A 27,617-nucleotide genomic window follows, 5' to 3' on the forward strand; every position below is an offset into this window, starting at 1 on the left:
AAACACAAAAAGGAAAATATATTTACACTCAAATAAATTACAAACCCGGCAACAAAGTCAATGTGGATTGGACTGGGTTGTGGTGACCCGAATACCCATGAAACCATATCCGATAAAAAAAGTCTAGATCTTTCTGGAACAGTACAACAAGCTGGCAAATTCTAGATTCGACCCTTGTTGTGATACCACAAAAAACCGCGATTCGCCTCCGATTCATATTTACGTTATAGCTATATCTTTGGCCAAAGTTGACACCGTCCTCCTTCACAAACTTTGCTCATCCCGATCTCAATCTCCGGCAAAATCCAGTTTTTAAGTTTCCGGTCGTTTTCTCTCACGCTCTCTTTCTCCCGAGGCAAGAATCTTATTGTATTCCGTTGGTGATTTTTAATGTTAAAATCAATTCGTGAATTAGGTTAAAATGCTTTGTATTGTTTGATTCTATATATGTTTCAATCTCAATTTGTTTATTAAATTTGTTGCCTTTAGTGTTTTACGAGCTAATCTGCGCTCTTGTTTGTATGATGTGTATAAAGTTCTGATGCTGTACTAATCACTAGTATATGTTATTCCCCGCCAATATTGCTGTATTTGTAAATATTAATTCTGCAAAATATAAGTTAACGTAATGAAACAATAATAAATTCGAGCCCACTGAATTCACAGTGTTTCCTTAAGGAATTTAATCCCCTCCTAGTACCCAAGGTAATGGATTATTTCCTCCCAGGATAAGAACGAATAACACACTGGTGTAGCGGTACTTCAAACCCCAGTGTTTCAGCGAACACAAAGTTCGGTAGCAAATCACACTTACAGTTGCTTTGTTTGAAGTTAAAAACAATGCAGAACGAAGGAGTATAAACTCAGAAAATCGTATGGAAATGCTGAGAGGAAGGAGTGCAAATGTATAGCCAATTTGTTGAGCGAATTGTGTGTTGTGTGTTGAGTGTCTTTCTTCAACATCTGCTGCACATATATATAGCAGCAAAATGTTGAAGAAGACCAAACGTCCACCCTCCATGGTGGAGCAAGCATTACATGTTTGTGGAGCAAGCACTTCATGTTTGTGGAGCAAGCACTTCATGGTGGGAAGAGCATTAGGCGGCTGCCAAATGGTCAATACACGGATTGGAAAATATCCGTTACAAATACGGATAATCTTACATTAATATTTACTATTAACAAATAAATTTGGTCCAAAAAATTAATCAATCAATCGATCATTTGACCAAATTCAAATCCAAATCCAAAGCCGAAGCCGAAGCCGAAGCCGAAGCCGTAGCCGTAGCCGAGCCGAGCGAGCGACGACGACGACGGCGCGAGGCTTGCTTTCTTCTTAACTCTTTAAGAGCTACAAGAAGAGCAATTATATATATACCCACCAAAAATGTCTTCCTCTTCCAATATGGGACAATGTCTCATTGTTAAGAGGGGAAAACTTAAAATTTTACTTAAAATTTCATTTTCCCTCCATTTCCCATTCACCCTCATTTTAAGAATATTCATCTTAAAATAATTAAGAATATTCATCTTAAAATAAAACCTCAACAATCCCCCACATGAATGGGGAATGGCTATATCACGGAAGTATGCATGGAAAAACTGTGTGATTTACAAGTAAGGATTAATCGCATCTGGATAAGTAGGTTTTCCTTTGAACTTTCCGTAGTAAACTTATGTCGGATATACTCGGTCAATCGGTAGATTTGATATCTTTGAACCGTCGATCTTTGGTGTATACCTAGACAACCATAAGTCACACAATCAACCCTTAACCGTCTTTGGTTCTCATTGTTGTGTTCGTTTCAGCCATGAACACCGCCTGGTTTCATAAGTGCGTAGAGAACTGGCCTTACAAAGTTCTCCTTGAAGCGGCTCACACTTCACACTTACATAGGTGATTCCTAAACGTGTCATCCTGTAGATACACTATTTGATATACCCCGTATCAAATTTAGAAATCATTAAAAAGCCTTAATGCTTTATCCTTGGTACTGAACATTGTCTCATCACGAGAACGGACTAAAATTTTATTTGACAATGTTGAACCGTCATTAATGACTTTGTTTGATCTCCTTGAACCTAGATCTTGGGATCTCCAGTCTTCTAGGTAGAGTTACCGCCACAATGACTTGTTCTCGGCCATAGCCCCATTTCCCTTGATGATTTCTCAACTACCTCTCTAGTTAGGCCTTTTGTAAGTGGATCCGACACATTATCACTTGACTTTACATAGTCAATCGTGATAATTCCTCTAGAGAGTAATTGCCTAACGGTTTTATGTCTTCGTCGTATATGACGAGATTTACCGTTATACATAACGCTCCCAGCCCTTCCAATTGCCGCTTGACTATCACAATGTAAGCATATTGGTGCCAACGGTTTGGGCCAAAATGGAATGTCTTCCAAGAAATTTCGGAGCCATTCAGCTTCTTCACCGGCTTTATCTAAGGCTATGAATTCAGCCTCCATTGTAGAGCGGGCAATACATGTTTGTTTGGACGACTTCCAAGATACCGCTCCTCCACCAATAGTGAATACATATCTACTCGTGGACTTAGAATCAGTTGAACCGGTGATCTAATTTGCATCACAGTATCCCTCAATCACCGCAGGGAAATTACTGTAGTGCAATTCAAAGTTCTGGGTATGTTCTAAATATCCCAAAACTCGTTTCATTGCCATCCAATGAGATTGGCCTGGATTGCTCGTATATCGACTCAGTTTACTTATAGCACAAGCTATATCTGGTCGTGTACAATTCATGATATACATTAAGCATCCCAATACACGAGCATAATCCAATTGTGATATGCTTTGGCCTTTGTTCTTTGCTAATGCAAGATTCACGTCAATTGGAGTCTTTGCAACTTTAAAGCCCAAGTGCTTGAATTTTTCAAGTACTGTCTTAATATAATGAGATTGTGACAATGCCAGACCTTGAGGAGTCTTATGGATTTTAATTCCCAGAATTAAATCAGCAACTCCCAAGTCTTTCATATCAAACTTGCTATTGAGCATACGCTTAGTAGCATTTATGTTGGCAATGTCATTACTCATTATCAGCATATCATCCACATATAGGCAAACAATGACTATGTGATTTGGAACATTTTTAATGTACACACATTTATCACATTCATTTATCTTAAAACCATTTGACAACATTGTTTGGTCAAATTTCGCATGCCATTGTTTGGGTGCTTGTTTTAGTCCGTAAAGAGACTTAACAAGTCTACATACCTTCTTTTCTTTACCTGGAACCACAAACCCTTCAGGTTGTTCCATGTAAATTTCTTCCTCCAACTCTCCATTTAAGAAGGCAGTCTTAACATCCATTTGATGAATTTCAAGACCATACACTGCAGCTAATGCTACTAACATCCGTATGGACGTAATTCTTGTAACTGGAGAGTATGTATCAAAGTAGTCTAGACCTTCTCGTTGTCTATACCCTTTGACTACGAGCCTTGCCTTGAATTTATCAATAGTGCCATCATCTTTGATTTTTCTCTTAAAAATCCATTTAGAACCCAAAGGTTTATTTCCAGGAGGAAGATCAACCAATTCCCATGTATGGTTGTTCAATATGGATTCTATTTCACTATTGACTGCCTCTTTCCAAAACAATGATTCCGAAGAAGTCATAGCTTCTTTAAATGTTTGAGGCTCATTCTCCAATAAGAAAGTCACAAAATCTGGTCCAAATGAAGTAGACGTTCTTTGACGTTTACTACGTCTTGGATTCTCCTGATTACATGTACTTTCTTTTGTTTCTTCCCGAGGTCGTTTAGATCCTTTACCAAACGACTCACATTCCTTTTTATACGGATATATATTTTCAAAAAACTCAGCATTATCTGATTCTATAACCGTATTATTATGAATGTCGGGATTTTCTGATTTATGAACCAGAAATCGGTATGCTTTACTATTTGTCGCATATCCTATGAAAACACAATCAACGGTTTTCGGTCCTATCTTTACCCTTTTGGGTTTAGGAACTTGCACTTTTGCCAAACACCCCCACACTTTAAAATAATTCAAGTTGGGCTTCCTTTCTTTCCATTTTTCATATGGAATGGATTGTGTTTTGCTATGGGGCACTCGATTTAATATTCGATTAGCCGTAAGAATGGCTTCCCCCCACAAGTTCTGTGGCAAACCAGAACTTATCAACAACACATTCATCATCTCCTTTAATGTGCGATTCTTTCTTTCCGCAATCCCATTAGATTGGGGCGTGTAAGGGGCTGTTGTTTGATGAATAATTCCATATTCTAAACATATTTCTTCAAAAGGAGATTCATATTCACCACCCCTATCACTTCTTATCATTTTTACTTTCTTGTTAAGTTGCGTTTCAACTTCATTTTTGTATTGCCTGAATGCGTCTATTGCTTCATCTTTACTATTCAGTAAGTAAACATAGCAATATCGAGTACCATCGTCAATAAAAGTTATGAAATACTTCTTTCCACCGCGAGATGGTATTGACTTCATGTCACAAATATCTGTGTGAATTAAGTCTAAAGGATTTGAATTCCTTTCAACTGACTTATAAGGATGTTTAACATACTTAGATTCCACACATGTTTGACATTTTGATTTTTCGCATTCAAACTTGGGCAGTACTTCCAAGTTAATCATTTTCCGTAAGGTTTTATAATTGACATGACCCAAACGTACATGCCATAAATCATTTGACTCAAGTAAGTAAGAAGAAGCTGAAATATTATTATTATTTTCAACAACCATTACATTTAGGTTGAAAAGGCCCTCGGTGAGGTAACCTTTTCCCACAAATATTTCATTCTTACTAATTACAACCTTGTTGGACACAAAAACGCACTTAAAACCGTGCTTAACAAGAAGTCCAGTAGAGACTAAATTCTTTCTCATTTTGGGAACATGGAGGACATTGTTCAAAGTCATGACCTTGCCAGAAGTCATTTTCAGAAATATCTTCCCATATCCTTCAACTTTTGCTGTTGAAGCATTTCCCATATAAACTGTCTCTCCGGGTTCAGCAAGAGCATAGGTAGCAAAAGCCTCTCTAACTGCACAAACATGGCGAGTGGCTCCTGAATCAAACCACCACAGTTTAGGATTTCCCACCAAGTTACATTCAGAAAGCATGGCACACAAGTTATCAACATCATCATGGTTTACTACCATGTTTGCTTGACCTCTTTTCTTGTCTTTCTTCGGAGCACGACACTCCGTAGACTTGTGTCCGGTTTTCCCACAGTTGTAGCAGTTTCCACTGAACCGCTTCTTGCTTGGGTTGTATTTCGGACCAGAAGCCTTCTTCCTCTTTTTGTTAGCTTCAACAATATTTGCTCCCATTATTGTTGAATTTCCACGGCCTCTCCTTTCAGCAGCTTTATTGTCCTCTTCGATTCTCAACCGAACAATGAGATCTTCAAGGGACATTTCCTTTCGTTTGTGTTTCAAATAATTTTTGAAGTCCTTCCACAATGGAGGCAACTTCTCAATCATTGCTGCTACTTGGAATGCTTCGTTGATGACAAGACCTTCAGCAAGTTGATCATGAATAATCACTTGCAATTCCTGGACTTGGGTAATAACAGATTTGCTATCTACCATTTTGTAGTCCAAAAATTTTGCGGCAACGAATTTCTTCATCCCGGCATCTTCAGTTTTATATTTCTTTTCAAGCGCATTCCACAATTCTTTTGACGTCTCCACGCTACTGTATACATTATACAGATTATCATCCAGTCCGCTAAGAATATAATTCTTGCATAAAAAATCAGAATGCTTCCACGCTTCAATCACGAGAAAGCGTTCATTATCTGGAGTTTTATCTGGCAGATCAGGAACATCTTCCTTGATGAACTTCTGTAGACATAACGTAGTTAAGTAGAAGAACATCTTCTGCTGCCAGCGCTTGAAATCAATCCCGGAAAATTTTTCGGATTTTTCTGCCGGTGCCAACGCCGGTGTTCGGCTTGTCGATGCGTTGGCAGTTACCATCGGCACAGCTTGGTTTTCGCTTTCAGTCATCATTTTTTACTGTAAAAAAATGACACAAACAAACGTTTAATACACGTTTTCAAACTGGAGTAAAAATCACGTAGATTTTAATATCCAACAAAACGCCACTAAGGCTTAACTCTCCAAAACGGGAGTACACAAAACCACAAAGGTTTTAGTTTGCAGAATAATAAGAATAACACAAATACAGAAATAAATATTAAATTCCTTAAGATTGTTATTCCCGCCAATATTGCTGTATTTGTAAATATTAATTCTGCAAAATATAAGTTAACGTAATGAAACAATAATAAATTCGAGCCCACTGAATTCACAGTGTTTCCTTAAGGAATTTAATCCCCTCCTAGTACCCAAGGTAATGGATTATTTCCTCCCAGGATAGAACGAATAACACACTGGTGTAGCGGTACTTCAAACCCCAGTGTTTCAGCGAACACAAAGTTCGGTAGCAAATCACACTTACAGTTGCTTTGTTTGAAGTTAAAAACAATGCAGAACGAAGGAGTATAAACTCAGAAAATCGTATGGAAATGCTGAGAGGAAGGAGTGCAAATGTATAGCCAATTTGTTGAGCGAATTGTGTGTTGTGTGTTGAGTGTCTTTCTTCAACATCTGCTGCACATATATATAGCAGCAAAATGTTGAAGAAGACCAAACGTCCACCCTCCATGGTGGAGCAAGCATTACATGTTTGTGGAGCAAGCACTTCATGTTTGTGGAGCAAGCACATTCATGGTGGGAAGACCATTATCCGGCTGCCAAATGATCAATACACGGATTGGAAAATATCCGTTACAAATACGGATAATCTTACGTTAATATTTACTATTAACAAATAAATTTGGTCCAAAAAATTAATCAATCAATCGATCATTTGACCAAATCCAAATCCAAATCCAAATCCAAAGCCGAAGCCGAAGCCGTAGCCGTAGCCGAGCCGAGCCGAGCCGAGCGAGCGACGACGGCGCGAGGCTTGCTTTCTTCTTAACTCTTTAAGAGCTACAAGAAGAGCAATTATATATATACCCACCAAAAATGTCTTCCTCTTCCAATATGGGACAATGTCTCATTGTTAAGAGGGGGAAACTTAAAATTTTACTCAAAATTTCATTTTTCCTCCATTTCCCATTCACCCTCATTTTAAGAATATTCATCTTAAAATAATTAAGAATATTCATCTTAAAATAAAACCTCAACAGTATATGCTGTCAGTTTCTCAACGTTTTCTATTAGCAAATGGGAAAAAGAGTTTTAGGCAATACAAATACCAGTATTTATCTTGCATCGTGGGAGTTATGAGTAAATCTTGTACTTGCAAATCAATCACTTTGACCTTAATGTGTAGTATCATTTTTCGATAACCGTATTATCCGGGTTAGATTGTGTGCATCTCGACTAATTCCATGGGATATGTGTCACCGCACTAGCGCAGATACCAGGTAACTCTGTCCACCAAGGCTTGGACATAGTGGCGGCAAAATGGTTAAAAGAAAACTATTATCCACCCATATAATCCATTAAAAAATGGGTTGTATAATGAACTTTTAAAAAACAGGTCAAATATGGATTAAAAACCATATTATCCACTTAGAAAATAGATAACCAATGGATAACTAATGAGTTTAACTTTTACATTTGTAAAACATCAAATTGGGGTTTCCTCAAGTTTGTGTGACTAGAAATTCTCCCAAAAGTGATCATATTCAAGAAGATTCGCCGGTTAACCCTTTTTTTATATCTATATTAAATATGGGTCGGGTCGGATAATTTATCCATTTTTGTATTACCTGTTTTCGACCCGTCCATATCCTACCTGACGGCCCGTTTGCCACCCCTACTTGGACATATGAGAAGAAATCACCTAGTTCTTTTGCCTCTGCTTGATTTGAACCTGAGACCTCATTGCTTTCAACTCACTTTATTTACCACTAGGCCATAGCCTTGGATGCTCAATGTGTAGTATCATTAATATATTGGAACTTTTATTTCACTTTTGGTTGAATCTAGAATCTTTTGTACGCTACCAAAGTAACCTATTGGATTTGAGTTACTGGAATCTCATATGAACTGCGACCTAGCCAATTGAAGCTGCATTCACATTTGTCACTAGGTTTTTGGCTAGAATCTGTAAGTGGGGGTCTGCAAACCCATCGACCATCTCCATTTAGCTAATGCAATTCTTTTCCTGATAGTGGGTCGCATATATAGGACCAACATGGGTAGTGGTCATGGACTAAAAGATATTTAGAAGTTCAAAAAAGTCCATTTACAGTTCAGACTATTTAGGTTTTTTTTTTTTTGATAAGGTAAATTGTATTAATCAAAAGGGAGAAAAAACTCCCGCATACAAAAATTATACAAAAAGTAGAGAATTTACATCAGAACATGATTCTCTACAAATGACGCCCAATCTTCTACACAAGTAGGGGCTACATGTGTGCACCAAAAAGCGATCAAAGATAAAAGACTATTCTTAAGGTGTGGAAACGGAGACTCAATCCCCTTAAAAACTCTCCTATTTCTCTCTCCCCAGACTAACCACATGAGAGCTAACGGGGCGAACTTCTACGCCTTTTGCTTGCTTCTTCTACGGAAACCGGCCCAGCTATATAGCATTTCCTTTACAGTGTTTGGCATCACCCATTGAACACCAAAAAGATTCAGGATTGCCCTCCATAAACCCCAGGACACAGGGCAATGCAGCATAAGATGATCAACTTCTTCCCCTGAGCTTTTACACATGTAGCACCAACTACCATGTGTAATTCCTCTCTTTCGCAGATTTTCGGTTGTCAAGATCACTCCCCTCGTTGCTAGCCATGCAAAGAAGCACACCTTCGTGGGCGCCTTAGGAATCCATATCGATGAGTATGGGAAAGTAGTCTCCTGTCTCACCAATATACTCTGGTAGAAGGACTTTACGGTGAACAAACCATCGCCGTGCAATCCCCATCTCCAAGAATCATAAGATGGATGGGGCATATCTTGCCCGTATAGCAATGCCAACAAATTTTGGATCTCCGCAATCTCCCAATCTTGCATGTTCCTTCTAAAAGAGAGGTCCCATATTATCCCCTTTCATGCTCCTTGCGAATTTGTTGGACCATCAATTCCTTCTGGTTTGAAACTCTGAAGACGTGGGGGAAAGAGACCCTTAGAGTAGCCTCTCCACACCACCTGTGATTCTAAAAGCTGATTCTCCTTCCATCTCCCACCTTGTAAGTGATGTTGCCATAGAAAGCTTCCCAGTTCTTCATGATGTTCCTCCACATGCCACACCCGAACGGTGCTGTGATTGCCTTGGTCCTTCAACCCCCTCCCGTGGAATCGTATTTTTCTACTATGACCTCCCTCCATAGAGCATGCTCTTCTACCCCGAATCTCCACAGCTACTTCCCCAGCAAAGCTCTGTTGAATACCCTGAGATCTTTTACTCCAAGTCCACCCTACTTCTTTGGGGAAGTGACTGTCTGCCAATCCACTAGATGAAACTTTCTAGTTCCATTTGCCGCATCCCAAAGAAAATTCCTTTGAAGCCGCTCCAGTTTTTCTGTGATGCTCACAGGTGCTTGCAACATGGATAAGTAATAGGTAGGGATATTCGACAAAGTGCTTTTAATAAGCACTTCCTTACCGCCTTTTGACAAATACCGTTTCTGCCAGCTTGCTAATCGTTTTTCAACCCTTTCAATGACTGGATTCCAGACAGTAGTATCCTTTTGCAAAGCGCCCAATGGTAGACCCAGGTAAGTAGTGGGAAGAGAGCCCATCTTGCATCCGAGAACATGAGACAAAGCATCAAAGTTAGCAACCTCACCCACCGGGAAAATCTCACACTTGCCGAGGTTGATTTTGAGTCCCGATACTATCTGAAACCACTGCAGTACCTGCTTCAGGCAGGTCAACTGATCCATATCGGCATCATAGAAAACCAGGGTGTCATCCGCAAAAAGCAAATGAGAGACCCTTCGTGCACTGAGCACCCCGATCGGAGCTGAGAATCCTCTCATGAAGCCTCCACTCGCTGCACGATCCATCATTTTACTCAGAGCTTCCATCACTAAAATGAATAGCATGGGGGATAGGGGGTCACCTTGCCTGAGCCCCCTGGAGCTGCCAAAGAAACCACACGGGCTACCATTAACCAGGACAGAGAATCTGACTGATGAATTGCAGAACTTGATCCATCCCCTCCATCTTTCCCCAAACCCCATCCGCTTCATAATGAAGTCCAGGAACTCCCAATTGACATGATCGAAAGCCTTCTCAAGGTCCAACTTGCACAGTAATCCGGGTTCTCTATTTTTCCTTCAGGAGTCTACAAGTTCATTTGCCAACAGAGCAGCATCCAGGATCTGCCTACCTTCCACAAACGCATTCTGGGAGGACGAAACAGACACGTCAAGAACCTTCTTGAGTCTGTTGGAGAGCACTTTAGAAATAATCTTGTAAATGCTCCCCACTAGACTGATAGGCCTATAGTCTCTGATGCAAGATGCGCCTTCTTTCTTAGGCACAATGGTAATAAAAGAAGCATTGATGCTTCTCTCGAAAGCACCATTCAAGTGGAAGTATTCGATGGCTTCCATCAACTCCCCCTTAACGGTGTTCCAGCAAAGCTGGAAGAAGGCCAAGGAGAAACCATCAGGCCCAAGGGCCTTATCACCAGCACAACTCGACACAGCATCGTGCACCTCCTCCTCCTCGAAAGCTCTTTCTAGCCACACACTGTCTCCCTCCCCTATGTGGTTGAACTCTATTCCCCCAAAGTAGGCCTCCAACTAACTTCCTCTTTGTATAAGTTCTCATAAAACCCCACTATCGTCCCTTTTACCTCCTCCTCTCCCTCGATCCTCACCCCATCTACAACTAAGGACTCTATGAAGTTTCTCCTTCGATTTGCAACCACAACCCTGTGGAAGAACTTGGTATTCGAATCCCCCTCTTTTAACTAGAGCGCCCTTGATTTTTGTCGCCAACTAATCTCCTGAGCTATTGCTAACTCGACTATTTCACTCTTAACCTCCCCCAATCTCACTTTCTCAGGTTCATCTAGCTTCCTCGCCCCTTCCCCTCTCTCTAATACCTCCAATTCATGCATAAGCTCCCTTATTTTGACCTCCACCCTCCCGAAGACCTCCTTATTCCACCTAATAATATCTCCCTTGAGCAATTTGAGTTTCTTCGACAGACGGAATGAGGGTGACCCTGATACCCCGTAGCTGGTCCACCATTCTTGCACTTTGTCACAAAATCCTGGCACTTTCAACCACATGTTCTCGAACCGGAAGGGAGCACGGACCTCCCCCCCTGCATCCATCTATCAAGATGGGCAAGTGATCCGAAGTCAGCCTAGGTAAAGGGATCTGCAACACAATCGGCACCAGCTCATCCCAGGAGGACGATATCAGAAATCTATCGAGTCTGGATCTTGAGTTTGAATCCTCCGCCCTGCCCCAAGTAAACCTTTCCCCTGACAAAGGAAGATCAATGAGAAAGTGATCATTGATGAAGTCAGAAAACTCTTTCATGGCCCTCGAAATCAAATTGCATCCTAATCTCTCCTCCGGGAATGTAATCGTGTTAAAGTCTCCCCCCTAGAACCCATGAAATGTCCTATTCCCCCATAATATTGGCAAGTTCCTCCCAGAAAGACACCTTGGACCCTTCCCCTACCGGCCCGTACACTCCCCCAAATCCCCACTCCACCCCACTCACTCTATCTTTGACGAGAGCTGCCAAAGAGAAAACTCCCTTCCTAATCTCCTTTACCTCCAAGCTTCTATCATCCCGCATAAGTAGAATGCCCCCGACACTTCCCGCTGCTGGGACCCAATCATATTTCACCCAACTACCTCCCCAGACACTTCTCACGATCGCATCCGACAAAACTTCCATTTTGGTCTCCTGAAAACAAACTAGGTTGGCACCCCACTCCCTAACTCCCACTTTGATGATGACCCTTTTGTTTGGGTCATTCATCCCTCTGACATTCCATGAAAGGATCTTAACTTCCATAAGCAACAATAGCCCCCATTTCCCCACCCCTCTAGCCGAGGTCCCTTTCTCCATGTCACACACTCGACCCCTTCTCTGATACACCACTACATCACCTATTTTCTTTTGATTAACACCTTTACCCAACTCCCTCCCCGTGCCTTCGTAACAAGGCTGTTTCTCAATCTCCCTCAACAGTTCTAGCACCCTATCTTTCTTCCCTTCAAAAGAAACACCTAAGAACTTCCCAAAGTTTAATAGTTTATCCTCCATCCATAAGGACAGATCCCCTTCTCCAATCCGTGACGAAATTGGACATGCGTCTTCTGTAATTACCTTTTCCTTGTCCCTACCGGAGGAATGCAAGACCATAGCATTGCTAGTAATAGGAACTCTGGGTGCCAACCTCGGGAATTAATGCCTCTCTTGGAGGAGATTGTATTGTAATCTCAGCACATCTAAGCACAGTGGGAGATGAGGGAGCGATGGAGCTGGGTCCATCAGAGGCGGGGGGCCGTGGAATAACACCGCCAGCTTTAGCCGGTGCTGCCCCTGGAACAGTGGCCGAAGAGGGGCACAAGTCCCTAGTGCTTGGTGAAGAAATAGCACTGTGTGAGGCATCATTGGCAGAATAAGGAGTGACTGCTCCCATATGTTTAGGAGCCTTATCGGACGCAGCTTGATATAATCTGGGCCCCTTTGGATCGATTCTAATAGAATTGGGAAAAGTTGCTGGGCCCATGTGTGGAGGCCCAGGCCTATGCTTGCTGAAATCTTGCCCGACCCTATGATAGTTAAAAGAGGATCGACCCATTCTACCTTTCCAGCCCGCATCACTAACCCATTCACGTCTTTTCCTCCTGTTAAAATTTTGTCTTCTTCTCCCAAAATCAAACCTCCCGTCACTTCTCGATCTAACGTCTGATTCCAGCTTAGTCCACTGATCCGGTGAGTCCTCCCCTCCCCTCAGAAACTGATTTCCCCTTCCCTTCTATTTGACCTTTCCTTTTCTTCCGCCAAAATCACAAGCATAAAGATAGGGCGAAATTCAGGGCTCAACCAAACCCTGTAGCTCAAGTAGCCATCTTCCACCACAGTGGAGATAGGGATTCTGCCCCCTTTCCTCACCACAATCCTTACTCGCGAGAGATCGTGCAAGCTGCAAGTGACATCAATGAAACCCCCACAGATTTCCCCAACCTTCTTGAATAGGTCAAGACACCAGAGATGCACCAGGAGACCCACCATGTTGACCACCAATGTTTCGCCAGCGAAACGAGGGTCGAGACACCCATCGTGCTCCACCCATCTGTCTAACTTTAAGAAATTCCCATCGAACCACCTGTTTCCTCTGACAAGAATTTCTGAAGCTTGAGACTCGTCGACAAATCGAAAAAGATATTGCGTGTCCCCCAGTTGCGATATTTTCAGCCCGTCCTTGACGTTCCATGCCTATGCTGTCCAGTTCCTAACAGCTTTTGGAGGACCAACCCATTTGGAGAAAGACCCAATCAAACAAGAGTCCAAAAAACCTTTACGCCTGAGAGTGTACTCCTCGGACAGCGAGAAGTGTGGCTCCTGCCCTACGTCAAGCTTTCGCTGGCATCTTCCCCCAAGTTCGAGGGCTGGCCAAGATGCAGCTTTGCTAAAAAACTTGCTTTCCAATTTTCTAGATTCTAGGGAGAAGTAGGAGCTTCTCTCTGTAGAGTCCGTCATAGCTAAACCAAGAGCCTCGCGAGGAGATTGACTGAAGAAGAGAAAGTGAGAGGGAGTAAAATCTGGCCGGAAAAAGACACCTCCGTCGCCGGAAAATAGCAAAGTGGTCGGAAGTTGGAGGTTGATGGATGGGTGAGGTCGGAACAACCTCGCAAAGAGGCTGTCTGAAGGAAAAAAGTTGGGATCTAAGGTGTCACGCGCCGGCGCGTGGGCTAGGGGTGGTCGGAGATCTGCCGCGCGTGGCGGCGCGTGGGGTGTCAGTTCCCGGTTCTTTTTGGGGTAGTGTCGCGACAGGGTTGGCTCTCGGATGGTGGTGGTGAGGTCCTAGGATTCATGATTCATGGTGGTGGTGAAGGGGTGGGTTGGGGTGTCTGTGTGCTACAGTACCTCGGAGGCAATAGTCTCCAGAAAGCTGCAGAAAAGACCATCAGAAAGCTGGACGAAAAGACCGGATTTCCCTCTTAACTGCCATAGTATTATATGTGAGAAACATTAACAAGACATCATCTTGGAATACTTGGTAGAAGATAGTTTAAACAAATCAGTGAAATAACGCAAACTGTTTTGCAGACATCTGGAGAAGCATTTAGGCTTTTTAACCATTGTTTTTAAGTATGTAATAAATGAAGGCCCATTTGAGAAATAAAAGTTGAAAATTTAGGGACTATGTGGAGAGTACCAACTCGTTCTATTTCTAATGATAATATTATACGTTTACTGATCTTGGTTAAAGAGTCATTCCTTTGACTCGTGATAAGCAACAAGTACAAGACTAAAGGAAGTAGGTGTTAAAATATTGAAAAGGAAGACAAAACTAAAGATGTGGCAAGATTTCTTATTATTATATTGTCCACCATGGTTATAAATGGCAAACTTATGTTCTTTTCAGTATTTGGTATGTCTTGGACCATGCCTAACTCCATTTCAGAAATGCTGAAGTGCTGGACCAGGGAGGGTCTATGCAAGAAAGCTCAAAAGACCTGGAACACTGTTCCTCAAGTTATCTGTCGGCGGTCTGTCTGGCTTGAAAAAAACAGTAGAATTTTTGAAGGCAAAAGAAAAAATTTACAGTGCCTTAAACTTAATTGCATTTTGTTGATCGGTTTTTGGTGCAAACTGGTTTTTGTACCAGATGTAGATGATATTTTAGACACAATTGCTGATTTGCACAACCTGTAATTAGGCCTGTTGCACTAGCTTGGTGCAAATATTTATATAATAAATTATTTACCCATAAAAAAAAATGGCAAGCTTATGTTGTATGGAATTGGCACGTCATCTGCTGTACCCTATGCTTCGAATACAATTGGCAGGTATGAAAAACTCTTACCGTCTTATGACCTGAATAGTCTAATATCTTCCAAGTAGTTTTTTCCTTGACATGTGAGAGTGAAAGTTGTCTTATTATTTGGCACCAACCGGTTGCCACCAAGTATAGACAGGCTGAAAGTTGAGCTATAGAAAAGTGTGTGTACGAAGTTACTATAATTAGTTCATTCTTTTAAGAAGCTATTGGTAATTGCAAAGAGAACCCATATCCCTTAGGCTTTGGTTCAACAACAAAAGTTGTGCAATGTGGAATGCAATATGTGCTAGGTGCACACCACGAGTTCAAAGCTTGGCTGTTCGACCGAAGTCTGCTATTTAAGTGGAGAAGACTAAAGGGACAAGTCCATTGTCCCCAAATTTTCTCGGTTAAAAAAAAATTGACAAGAGAGTAAACAAGACCATGCCCTTAGGAAAATGTCCCAAGAGTTTGCCACGTCTTCCCTTGTGTAAATTTCGAGCTATTCTTCCCCAGATCTGTGGATCATTCACTGTATTCTTCCCAAAAAACTAAGATGAGCCTGCTAAGGTCCATAAACAATGTGAAACGGATAATTAGTGGTATCTTTAGTCTCGCCGCACAAAACATATGGGCAGTATAGTTTCTCCTTTTGAAACCAGAGTGTTGTGTGTGTGTGTGTTGGGGGGGGGGGGAGGGATTCAAGATAGCTGCTGGTCGTGAATTACGATTTACTTTTTGTATCTGACTCATTCACTATTATTTCCCATCCTTGGTCATTTTCTATTTTTCAGAATGGATGCACTTCTAAATTATCTGTGTTAATATTTTAATTGATTTTGCGCTTTTGCAGTCGCTTCTTGGTATTAGTTTGTCTTAACTATTTTACGTGGTGTTTTAGTAAAGGCTTACCATCCTTCAGAGTTTTGCTGTTCAGGTAGTTGTTGTTTCTAAAGTATCATGGCTGAGCAACAATCAGTTGAAGGGTCAAGCACAAGCAATGTTTCTAGTGGAAGTTCTGAATCAACCGTGGAGCTCAATATCAAGACCTTAGATTCCCAGACACATCCTTTTAACGTGGATAAGAATGTAAATTTTGTTACTTATTGTTTCTGTTGCAACTTATGCTGAAAAAGAGTAACTACCATCATGCTTATTCGGTTGGATGTGAAGCTTTCTTAAACTTGTGCTGATTTTGAAAAGTATGATTGTTTCCCCTTTCTGTTTGCCAGAAATAATGTATTGACATGTAGAAACCTTTTCTCAAATAAGGTCCTATCAATATGAAGTTGAATGTGAATTTTAGCAGTTGGAATCTTTTATCACCCACGTGCACGTGCACTGTACCGCTCTGATATATCTCTTCTTGGCACTATCATATCTCAATGTCAGATGCAAGTTTCAGCCCTGAAAGACAGAATATCAAGTCAGATTGGTGTACCTGTTGAGCACCAAAGGCTAATTTTTAGGGGCAAGGTCTTGAAGGATGATCACCTTCTTTCGGAATATCGTATCCTATCAACTGGGAAATTCAAGTTTTCCCACTTTGTACATCTAAAATATTTTTTGTCCTAAACTCGACAAGTCTTTGGTGGGAATATTGTTTTCTCTTTAAAATTTGTTGGACAGGGTTTTCTGTTAAATGTTGTATATGTGCATTTGGGTTCTTACATATCTCTTGAGGTAATTTCTAGGATTTCATCATTTCGTGTAAGCTTATTCCACCTTTTTTGTTTCTATCATCTCATAGCTGATTGTTAAATGCTTAAACATAATCTGAAATAATTTTTTTAAAAAACTGTAAAAGAACTGTTAGCGTGATTAGGCAACTGCTACAACCCGAAATACCATTTTTTGTCTGAAAACTTCAACCCTTAAAGTCAAATTTTTGATGTGCGCCTAATCCGCAAAGCAAGCTTAGGAATGAATCTAATAGAAATTTTGGTGTCCTTCCCCCTTGGGGTATTGATCTCAACAGGGTAATTCTAGTTGACATTTGACACTGCCACCAACCCAAACCTTTCTTCATTGCTTTTTTCCATTGGTCATCTAGAGGTGGCCAAGTTAGTAATTAATTTTAGCGAGCTGTTTCCATCTAACAATTTGATTGACTTCTCACCTCTAATTTTTATCGTGGCTATGATTAATTTTAGGGACTTTTCTTTGGCCAGCTGATTAGATGCAAACTCCAATGCTTTGTTAAACAGAGTTTTACAGATTTGCCCGATTGGGTGTAATATTTTTGCAAAAATGGAGTCTGTCATCTATGATTTTTGGGTTTCTTGCCAAACCTTGACTCTTTACAGATGTGGAAAATGGGGACACACTACATTTAGTACTGAGGCAATCTCAACCGCAACCTTCATCGGTTAGCAGCACTGGACAAGCCACTACTAACAATGTTAGCAGAGGTAAAGGTTGTGTGATTTGAAATTTAGGCTTTAAGGTCATTTGGCTGAATTTATTGGTCAGATGAGTAACAATCAATTTTATTATCTTTGAGCATCACAGGACAAGAGTCTCAACCTTCTGCTGGAGGCTCACGGCGTGTCGGGCAGATTTCACACAGTGTTGTCCTAGGAACTTTTAATGTTGGAGATCAGGGGGAAGGAGTTGTGCCTGATCTTAGTCGGGTGCGTTTCATAGAAGTTGCAAGCTTTTATAATCAGTGTAATTTGAGTTAATTTGGGAGAATCTCATAACAGAAAATGTCCAACTTTCTAGGTTATTGGGGCAGTTTTAAACACTGTAGGGATTGGGAACATGACTGGTGGCCAGCTTCCTGGTGTGCAGGTCCTTTTCCCACCTTTTTCTCTTATATTTCAGATCTCTTAGATTTACCTGCTTCTTTTATATTTTACTGGGATTTCTCTATTTTGTGATCAGCCCTTTCAAGTTTCAAAACTACAGGACCCTCACTAATATGTGGCTTTTAATTTTGCTTACGTTCACCTAGCAAGGTGCTGTAGAATTGCATCTGCGTTGTCCACTGCTTCCTCCCTAATCTTTGCTTGGTGGGTTGGTTTGTGAATAGGTCAGTGCTCCAGTTCCTCCACCTCAAGGAAATGAGAGTCAAAGTCAGCAATCTGGGCAGGCATTTGCTGGTCAATCTTTACCTCAAGTAGTTCAAATTCCACTGGGGGCAGCATTAGCTGTCCCCTCAATTAATTCAGTAAGAATGTCTTTCAGATATTGTGTTACTTTCTGTCTCATGTTGTTCTTGGCCATTTTTGACTCATTTCTTTTCTCTTTTCTTTTTAAATGTTGAAGCCCATTCCTGATTCCTTGCACACGCTTACTGACTTCATGAATCGCATGGAGCTCGTATTCTCACAGAACGGTGAGAATTTTTTTCATTTTTGCTTCTTCTCTTATGGTGGAGTAAATCTCTAAATGACTTCGCATCCTCTTACCCAGGTTACCCGCCAAACCAGTCACCTAATACTGCAGCAGATTCACCTGCAGTACAGTTGCCTACAAATTCTCATGGCTTATCGACTCCAGAGGCATTGAGCACTGTTCTGCATCATGCAGAGCGTCTCTTTGGCGGTCATGTCATTGCGGCATTATCTGTATGTACCGTGACCCTGATGATCTCTTTTTGTTATTAATGTTCTGGTCCATCCCTGTATCCTCACATTCTAGTATCTGCAGGGTTATAGTGTTACCTGTTAAGAAATCAACAGGCAAGAAGCATTTTTGACTATGATCAATAGCACATGCTGTGCAATGCACATGTTTTTGGCTAATCTGGAACTGGAATCACCATATGTGGCCTGAGTTCCTAGCTTGAGTTTCTCTGTCTTGAATTATTCACAAGCTAGAGCGATTATATTTTGCTAAAATCAAAACCGTTCTTGGAAATGACTATTCTTTGGCTTGAAAGGACCAAAGTGCAAAAGTTCTTTAATCTCTGTCAAAGAAAAGGGTTTGGGTGGTGGAGATAGAGTGCAAAGGTTTAAATATTAAATAATCATTTTTGTAAAAGTCACTCTCTCCGTTGAGAATTGGGTCCAGCACTAGATCATTTGTTTTCTATCCTGCAACATGTGTAACACTTCAATAAGCCTATAAAAATCTTAAGATCTTAAATTCTAGCTTTCTCAATTGCCTCGCAATATTAGGAGTCATTAACACACTGATATTTTTTTCTGATAAGGTAATAAATTTCATTAAAAAAGGGCAAAACATGCCCGTATACAAGGAGTATACCTAAAAGTGGAAAACCTTACAAAAGGACATGGTTTTCTACGAATGACACCCAATCTTCTATACAAATAGGAACCTCATGGGTGCACCAAAAATAAACAAGGGAAAAGAGGCTACTCCTCAAGGCTCTCCTATTCCTCTCGTACCAAACAACCCACATGAGTGCTAGGGGTGGCAACATTCCAAGCTCTGCGTTTTCTCTTCTGTCTTCTGAAGGCCCAACTAAACATAGCTTCTTTCACCGTGCCTGGTCCAATTATTTGGATGTAGATTGGAGATAATGGGTGGATTAGTTAAGATCACTTGGGAAGATGGGAAGAAATTACAGTAATGGCAGTTATTGAGCCTGGATGGAGAGAGATAGAACCATTTTCTGTGGCAGCGTTCTCTGGTTTTTCCGTGTTAATGTATCTCATATAAGGATGTGCTCATTTAGGGTAAGTTTGCAAGGCCCCAGGAATTGTCCTCCTGATGCTTGTGGATTACTCTTTGATAAAACAAAGGGGGCAGACTAGTTGCCACGAGGAACCCCATGATACAGAAGAGGGACAGAGGGGGAAGAGGATAGGTAGGTTTAGAAGAGTATTTCTTGTTTTCCAGCTAGAGTCTTTTTTATACAGAAAGAATAAAAGGGTCAATCATATTCATGCATATAAATGTAGGCATATAAAAACTTCCCCAGCTATGGGAGGGTTGAGCTCTGCTTGATAGTTGCTAGCTGCAAACCTCAATCAAGCTGCAGTTGCTTGCAAGTTGGCTAGGTTCTCATGCTGAGACTAAACTTGCACCATATTGACATGATAGTAGAATATCAGTCCTTTGTGCTTTTAATGGTATGGATGATAATGGATCCTTCTTCTCTGTCTGTTCTTACCCTGTGAAAAATGGAACGATATGCTCCACGTCTGTTGAATCATGTCTTGACTACAACCTTCCCGAGCTGTAATGATGATAGATTATCACCATGTTTGGGCTCAATAAGCAGTGTATCAAAGGCGAAAACGCAAAAAAGCTCTAAGGTCCATTGGGGCTTTAAGCGCAAAGCGCAGTTAAAGCGTGAGCTTTAATGAAAAAGGCGCAACTGAAGAAAAAGTAAAAAATTGTATATGTAGTCCAAGACCAATAATTATAAGCATGAATAACAAATATATGGACAAAGAAATTGAAAAAAATTATGATAAAGTGAAATATCAATTGTTTAGTGTCGCCTTTTCAAGATTACACTCATTGGCAAGAAAAAGTATGCCTTAGAGCCTTGATGTGTCACTGAAGCGCATCAAGGCTCTTCACTTTATGCCTTAGTCCAAGACCAATAATTATAAGCATGAATAACAAATATATGGACAAAGAAATTGAAAAAAATTATGATAAAGTGAAATATCAATTGTTTAGTGTCGCCTTTTCAAGATTACACTCATTGGCAAGAAAAAGTATGCCTTAGAGCCTTGATGCGACACTGAAGCGCCCACAAAGCGAGGCGAAGCGTTCAACATGTTTTGAGCCTCGCTTCAGGGCTTAAGCGCGCCTTTGACAACACTGACAATAAGTAATTTACTTGATAAATTATGAGGATACTAAATACAGTGCTCGGATATATCTTTAGAGGGAAGTTCCTTACAGCAAATCTCTCGTGCTCACGCCTTGGACAAGTTGCATGATGTTCACCTGTTTTTACTGCAACAGCATGCATGCATGGGACCATACTGTAGATATTGCTCTTGTTCTCTATTCTCTAAAGACGTGGAACTTGATGGGTCAAATAGCGTTCGTCCAATTGCGTCCCCATACTGTGAAATCTCGTAGCATTAGATGCAATATGTCTGCAGCCTTACTCCTGCATTGCTTTGGAGAGTTCCATTACCTTCTGTCTCTGATGGAGTACTTTTACAGTTCCATTAAGTATCACTAATAAGATATTTTAAGTGGCCATTGATAAAGCTATGGTTCCTAGAATTAATAATCACATTCACTCTTTTTCTGCTGTAACTGCCATTGTCCAACTTTTTACTTTCTTTTGCATTGTCAACTTGCTCTTATCTAGCCGAACAAACAGGTGTTAGTTACATGTCTTTCTTTCTGAAAAGTTATTCTCCTTCTCTCTCTCTGATTTTGTTTACTAATCGTCTGCCACTTTATAGCAAATTGCAGGACGGTTGGAACGGGAAGGGGGCTCCAGTGATCCTGCAGTAAGGGGACAGGTGCAGACAGAATCAGTGTTAATTGGTCAAGCAATGCAACATTTAGGTGCCCTTCTACTAGAGCTTGGGAGGACGATATTGACTCTCAGAATGGGACAGTCACCTGTATGTCCTTTTCTTCTCTTATTGGTGGCTAAGCATTTTCTGAAAATGCTTTCTTACAGTCGTTAAATTGCTCTTTGCAGGCCGAATCTTCAGTAAATGCTGGTCCTGCTGTTTACATATCTCCCACAGGGCCGAACCCCATAATGGTTCAGGTCTGTTAGACAGTTAAAAGTAGAGAGATTAGTCTAGGTTTGCAATCTGAAAAATAGGTAGATGTTCCTTTTTTAACTTTTCATCCCGTGACTTATTGCTCTTCTTCGATGCAGCCTTTCCCCCTTCAAACCAGTTCACTCTTTGGTAGCTCAACTGCTGTTCTCCCTAATCCTGGCCCCTTTGGCGCTCTTGGGATTGGTAGTGCTCCAAGGCATGTCAATATTCATATACATGCCGGTATGAAAAATCTTCTAGTATAGAATATTCTGTATTTTGTTATCGTTTTTCCTTATTTTCTTTGGGGCATTGCAATTAATTGGGAGGAAATGTGTGTAACCTTTCTAACTATGGGTGCTTTTAGCACCTATAATTTCTGCAGTTGGTGCTAGGGCGACCAATGGAGATGGAGCACAGGGTGAACGTGGTAATGGAACTGACTCTGGCCAATCAAGGGCTTTGCCTGTCCGAAATATAATGGCTACAGCTGTTCCACCAAGGCCTGCTGTTATCTCAGTCTCTAGTATGCCACAACCTGGTACATTTTTGGATATTAATGTTCTATAACAATATATTATTGTATCTGAACTTATTGTGGGCTGAGTGCGTCTTGATAACACATGTAAACATCTATACTTTGTCATTGGTTGATAATGATACATGTTGGCGATATACTCTCTGAAGTGCTTTTCTGTATTATGAAGGCCAATCAGAGAGCTCAAGTGGCCTAGAACACACTACTGTATCTGGTGCTGTGAATGATACTGTAAGCACTCAACTAGGTATCACATCTGCAAGTGGGATGACTGTGCCTGAGCCGCTACTGGCGCATGATTGTCCTGGAAGAGAGGATAAAATGGTCGGTGCTAATACGGTGCTAATAAAATGATTCTGTGACCTGTCTTTTTTTCCCTAGTACGACATATCTAGGCCTAATTAAACTTGTAAATGCCAGGGTCAAGGTCAATCAAGCGAAATGTCTTTTGGTAAGCCAGAGGCCTCAGCCAGTGCAGGAGGAGCTCAAAGATCTGGTCAGGAGTTAGGTAGTCCTGATGAATCCTCATCTGTGCCCCTTGGCTTAGGGTTTGGAGGTTTGCAGCCAAAGGTAGGCAAGCCTTTATGATGCTGCTTCCCGGATATGTCTGATTATTTGATTTGGCTGGAAGATGGAGTTATAATAGAATATTCATTTTTATTTACAATATAGTAGACTGTTTGAAAGGATATGTGATAAGGAGTTAGAAGCCTCTAACCAATTTATATTGGAGTGATGGCATTCACCAGTTTCTGCCGCTTCATTGTCCGTTGTAATTAATGAATGATTTTGTGTCTGCTGATTTGTTTAATGCTCATGTTCCATGAAGTGCTAGGTCAAATTTTCTTGAGTTGCTTTCATGTGCCCTAAGTTTGTATTTTCTTTTGTCTTGTCAATTATTTATTTACCTTAAATTTAGCATTCACATCTCGCTCAAGAGTTTTAAAAGTTGATATTCTATAATAAATAAGCCTGCAACTTGTGATGTCGGGTCAGGGGAACATCACAGGTTCGAACCCTGCAACAAACAATAGCCTGGTAATTAAGGGGAGAAGGGTAGAGGGACGAGCCCATTATCTATCGAGTTTTGAACTGTGCACCAATGACCCTCTGAGATTTCTCAGTTATTAAAAAAAAAAATTCTATCAGTACCGGTGTGGTCCGGCCCTTATTATGCGGGAGCATAGCGCATCGGGCTGCCCTTCTTGTTGCTATATAAACTAGAAGATAGAAGATTCGGACTTCTGGATTTGAGTCAATTTTCTTGACCATCAGGGTTGAGTTAGTGAACTTGTAGTTTCTTCTGCTGTCTTGATGATCATTTTCTTTACATGTATAAAAATTAGTTGAGGAGCTGGAGCTGCCCTTTTAACGATTTGACCCTAAATCTTAAATCAATATGTTGAATTAGTGTGTACCGGGGTTTGTCAGGACGATGCTTTTATTGTTGATCTCACAAGTCATAACTGAAGAAATCTCAGAGGGCCATCCTTATCAAAAAAGAAATCTCAGAGGGCCATCGGGCTGCCCTTCTTGTTGTTATATAAACTAGAAGATAAAAGATTCGGACTTCTGGATTTGAGACAATTTTCTTGACCATCAGGGTTGAGTTAGTGAACTTGTAGTTTCTTCTGTTGTCTTGATGATCATTTTCTTTACATGTATAAAAATTAGTTGAGGAGCTGGAGCTGCCGTTTTAACGATTTGGCCCTAAATCTTATATCAATATGTTGAATTAGTGTGTACCGGGGTTTGTCAGGACGATGCTTTTATTGTTGATCTCACAAGTCATAACTGAAGAAAAAGTCAGATTTGTGAATGCTTTCTGGAATTGTTTCAACCTTTCACGACTTTCTGTTTCTTGTACTGCTTTTCAATTTTGGTCCTGGACTTGACTTTTTTTTTTTGTGGACCTACACATTAGAGACGAACTAAGCAATCCAGACCTCATGGAAATAATGGTGATGGTTCAACTAGCGACAATCAAAATGAACTACCTAAACGAAATGGGCAACAAGTTTTGCAGTCTCTTGCAGCGCTTGCAGCCAGGGAAAATGACACTGCTATGCCCTCAGGGACACACTCAGATAGGGGAGTTACGGGGACTATTGCCACAGGAAACCGAAATGTTGATGGCCCATCAGAGATAGCGGATGCAATGTCAAGTGTCCTTCAGAGTCCTGCTTTAGATGGTTTGTTGAGTGGGGTTTCACAACAAAGTGGGGCTGGCTCTCCGGATCTCTTGAGAAATATGATGCAGCAACTCACTCAAAATCCAGCAATGATGAACACTGTCAGTCAGATAGCCCAGCAGATTGACACCCAGGATCTTGGAAGCATGTTTTCCGGGCAAGGTGGTGGTATGGACTTGTCTAGGATGTTTCAGCAAATGATGCCAATTGTCTCTCAAGCTCTTGGTGGCATTTCAGCTATGCCTCAACAAATTCCTAATATTGCACAGAGGCCTGGTGAGAATGCCACTATAAGAGTGGCAACACCAACCAGTCAAAATTTTCAGGTTTGCTCCTGTTAGCTAGCTATTTTGTTATAGATATTCAATCATTCTGTTGTATTTCCCCATACTGATATTAAACTGTTCATAAGGTTCCAATAGTATGGAACTGGAATTCTACTTCGACCTGGCTCAGAAGCCTAGATTTGTTTGATCTATTTTTTGTTTTACTTTATCGAGAACAGGATTTTGATTTATTTTCTCTATTTTTTGAAATTTGAGTATTTTGTCTGGTTTCCTTAATTTCTTAATTGTGTTCTCTGCTTGCAGGTCATGAGCTCCTCAAGTTTTTTTTTTTTTAAAAAAAAAAGTAGAGATCATGAATATGATAGGTGATAATTTAAAGTTTTTGGCTTGGGATCTAAGGTCTTAGATGTGGAATCTTCTAAATGTAGTTGTTACCTGATGACAACAATGGGCTTTCTTCTAACAACTAAGAAGAAATGGATACAAGGATCATTTTAGATTATTTATGTCCATCCAGGCTGAACAAGGGAGGAATAGCAGGGTCTTAAGGACCTTCCCCCTCAGAACATAAAATTTAGGGGCCTAGTCACCAAGGGAGCAAAGTCAGAAAGGGCCACTGTTCGCCTCCTGGGTAGGGGTTTACCATAACAAAAGTAAAAAATGCATGAACTAAGAACTGTGCATGACCATGGGAGAAACAATACATAGAAATGTCTTGAGAAATTGAGAAAACGGTGGTGTTCACTTTCTTGTTTTTCCAGCTCTGGGAGGTGTGTGTTGTTTTGGGGGGGGGGGGAGGGTATCTCTTTGTCTCCCAAACTTTATCTACTTCGTTTGAAACAGTTATCAGAATAGTTGAGAGGTATCTCTGTTTCTATCACTGTAAGCCTATTATGTTATATTTATTAGTTTCTGGCTGAATACCAAGATTTTTAAGGAAAATAATTTTGTTGAAGTCAACTGTCTCGAGGAAATCTTTGTCTGTTTTCTTTTTATGACATTATCTACTGCGTAGAATCTGGAGAGGGGGGGGGGTCACATTGACTCACATTTAACTGTATGCATGATGCTCGCCTTAAAATTTAATTGGTGTGGTTCATGTATGAATATTGATCTAATTTTTGACATTTGTATTTAAAGTTTATGTAACAAATATTAATGAACTTGCAATTTAGAAATCAATGAATTTTGAAAAAAAATCATTTATGTTTGTAAGTTAAGACATGCTGGGACATTCCATGTTATGAAGTCTGACAGACAATGAGATGGAATGAGTACTTTGGTTCCCAAGCCTCTTTTTTAGTGTCCTTCCCGTTCTTCCTTTCATGTGACATTCCTGTTTGATTTCTGAGTAGGTCTCTAAGGTTAACTAATTCCTCATTTTATCGTATTTGTTGTGTTCCTTCAGGTGTATCTTTGCTGCTTAACTTGCCTGCATGTTGAACCTTTCATATTATAGGATTACTCTGCATTTTGTTTCAAGAAAGCTACTGCTTCAAGACATTGCAAATATAATTAATTCTTACATTCCCTTTGCTTTGATCAAATTGCAAATTAAGCTTTACATTTCAATTGCAATCTTTTCAGATGGACCTTCATGAGGTGGCCCAGAGAATTGAGAACAATAGTCCACCTGCAGAGATTTTTCGGTCTTTGCTTCAAAGTACGGAATCTTTACAGCGTAGTGGAAGTACTGATCGAAGTCTTGTTGATGAACTGTGTAGTGCGGAGGGCCTAGCAAACGTGAGTAGCTTGCTGCATTCAGAATTTGAGTCTGATTTTTGATTAGGGTGTGATCTCATTTTTATGTCCAAATCCTGCAGGAATTCATGCAGATGCTGCGCAGTGATGTTTCCCAGAGATTCCAGGATAAACAGTGCCAATAGGAAACATTTTTTAATCTATTTTTCCGCAAAATTTGATTTATTTCCAATAGAATGTTAAGTTGCCGTTTGTTTTTGGCCTCAAGTCAACTATCGATTATGATAGTCTCTCTTCTTTTTTGGGGTGTCATGGAGGAAAAATATCATTACGCTATTCTGGTGTGTATATACGCATGGGATAGTTATTATTGCTAGTTCTGTGTTAGTAACTTATAACGCCTGCAGTACAAGAAAGAGTTTAGAACCGGCTAATCAGACTTGCGGTGGAGTTTATGTATCTTTCGATGGTGCGAGTTTTTTCTTAAGAAACTCCATTTTGCGATGTAGATTCGATCTTTTCCCTTTATTTGGGGCCTGCTTGCAAGTTTTGCAGCCCGCCTCTGTCATTATCCAAATCAGGTTAACTGTTGTAGATTTGGCCGCTAATTGACAATGTTGTGGGTAGGGGTGTTCGTGGTTCCGTTTGGTCGGTTTTTTCCTAAAAAGAAACCAAACCAAGTAAGTTGGTTTTTCAAATATTGGAACCAAATCAAATTAATTAAGTCGGTTTTTTATCGATTCGGGTTTTGTCGATTTTTCTGTTTTTTTGGTTATTTATCACGCACTATCAAACACATATTCTGGTGATTACATTTTCAATGTAACACTATCAAATCAATTGCTCTTTGAGAAAAGAATGTAAAGGCAAAGAATTAGATTATTATAATAGTAAAGAATTAAACTAAAAATACAAATGACTAATATGTACCATAAAATTTTAGAAATTTTATATAAAAATATACATATGTATATATATATGTGTGTGTGTGTAATAATAAATTTAAATAGTTACTTTTATAGTCCGTTTAGTTTGGTTTTTTTCGCTTATGTTTTGTTTTTGAAGATTTAACCTAAATAGCCGCCCACCTAATTTCTTAAACTTAAAATAGCCGGCGGATGTATAATATATGAATAATTCATATACAATATATGTATAGCTATGTATAATTAATGTATACTATATGTATACCGACTATAAAAAGTAAACATTAAATCGGAG

General features: G+C 40.3%; 1 protein-coding gene across 4 annotated transcripts; it reads left to right on the forward strand.

Annotated features, from left to right (window-relative positions):
* The first annotated feature begins 58 nt into the window (after positions 1 to 58).
* Positions 59 to 26,904, forward strand: LOC104100120 (ubiquitin-like domain-containing protein CIP73). Of its 4 annotated transcripts, none has more exons than XM_070200295.1 (18): positions 59 to 355; positions 15,957 to 16,108; positions 16,412 to 16,529; positions 17,326 to 17,430; positions 17,531 to 17,652; positions 17,744 to 17,812; positions 18,054 to 18,191; positions 18,290 to 18,359; positions 18,437 to 18,591; positions 21,367 to 21,531; positions 21,612 to 21,683; positions 21,798 to 21,921; positions 22,046 to 22,204; positions 22,386 to 22,540; positions 22,637 to 22,786; positions 24,141 to 24,734; positions 26,283 to 26,438; positions 26,519 to 26,904. In XM_070200295.1, the coding sequence occupies exons 2-18, from the start codon at positions 15,980 to 15,982 to the stop codon at positions 26,579 to 26,581; spliced, it is 2,544 nt and encodes an 847-aa protein (XP_070056396.1). In that variant the 5' UTR covers positions 59 to 355; positions 15,957 to 15,979; the 3' UTR covers positions 26,582 to 26,904. The 4 variants fall into 4 exon arrangements, with proteins under 4 accessions (XP_070056396.1, XP_070056395.1, XP_070056394.1 ...); XM_070200294.1 differs by having other exon boundaries at positions 60 to 355; positions 15,942 to 16,108; positions 22,046 to 22,219; XM_070200293.1 differs by having other exon boundaries at positions 60 to 355; positions 22,046 to 22,219.
* Positions 26,905 to 27,617: the final 713 nt, after the last annotated feature.

This window comes from Nicotiana tomentosiformis, chromosome 4 (assembly GCF_000390325.3).
Source record: "Nicotiana tomentosiformis chromosome 4, ASM39032v3, whole genome shotgun sequence".
NCBI classification, from domain to species: Eukaryota; Viridiplantae; Streptophyta; class Magnoliopsida; order Solanales; family Solanaceae; genus Nicotiana; species Nicotiana tomentosiformis.

Coding starts and splice junctions, on each gene's coding strand:
- LOC104100120 (XM_070200294.1), top strand. CDS start 15,980: ATGGCTGAGCAACAATCAGTTGAAGGGTCAAGCACAAGCAATGTTTCT. Junction 18,192..18,289: donor CTGTCCCCTCAATTAATTCA/GTAAGAATGTCT, acceptor TAAATGTTGAAG/CCCATTCCTGATTCCTTGCA. Junction 18,360..18,436: donor GCTCGTATTCTCACAGAACG/GTGAGAATTTTT, acceptor CCTCTTACCCAG/GTTACCCGCCAAACCAGTCA.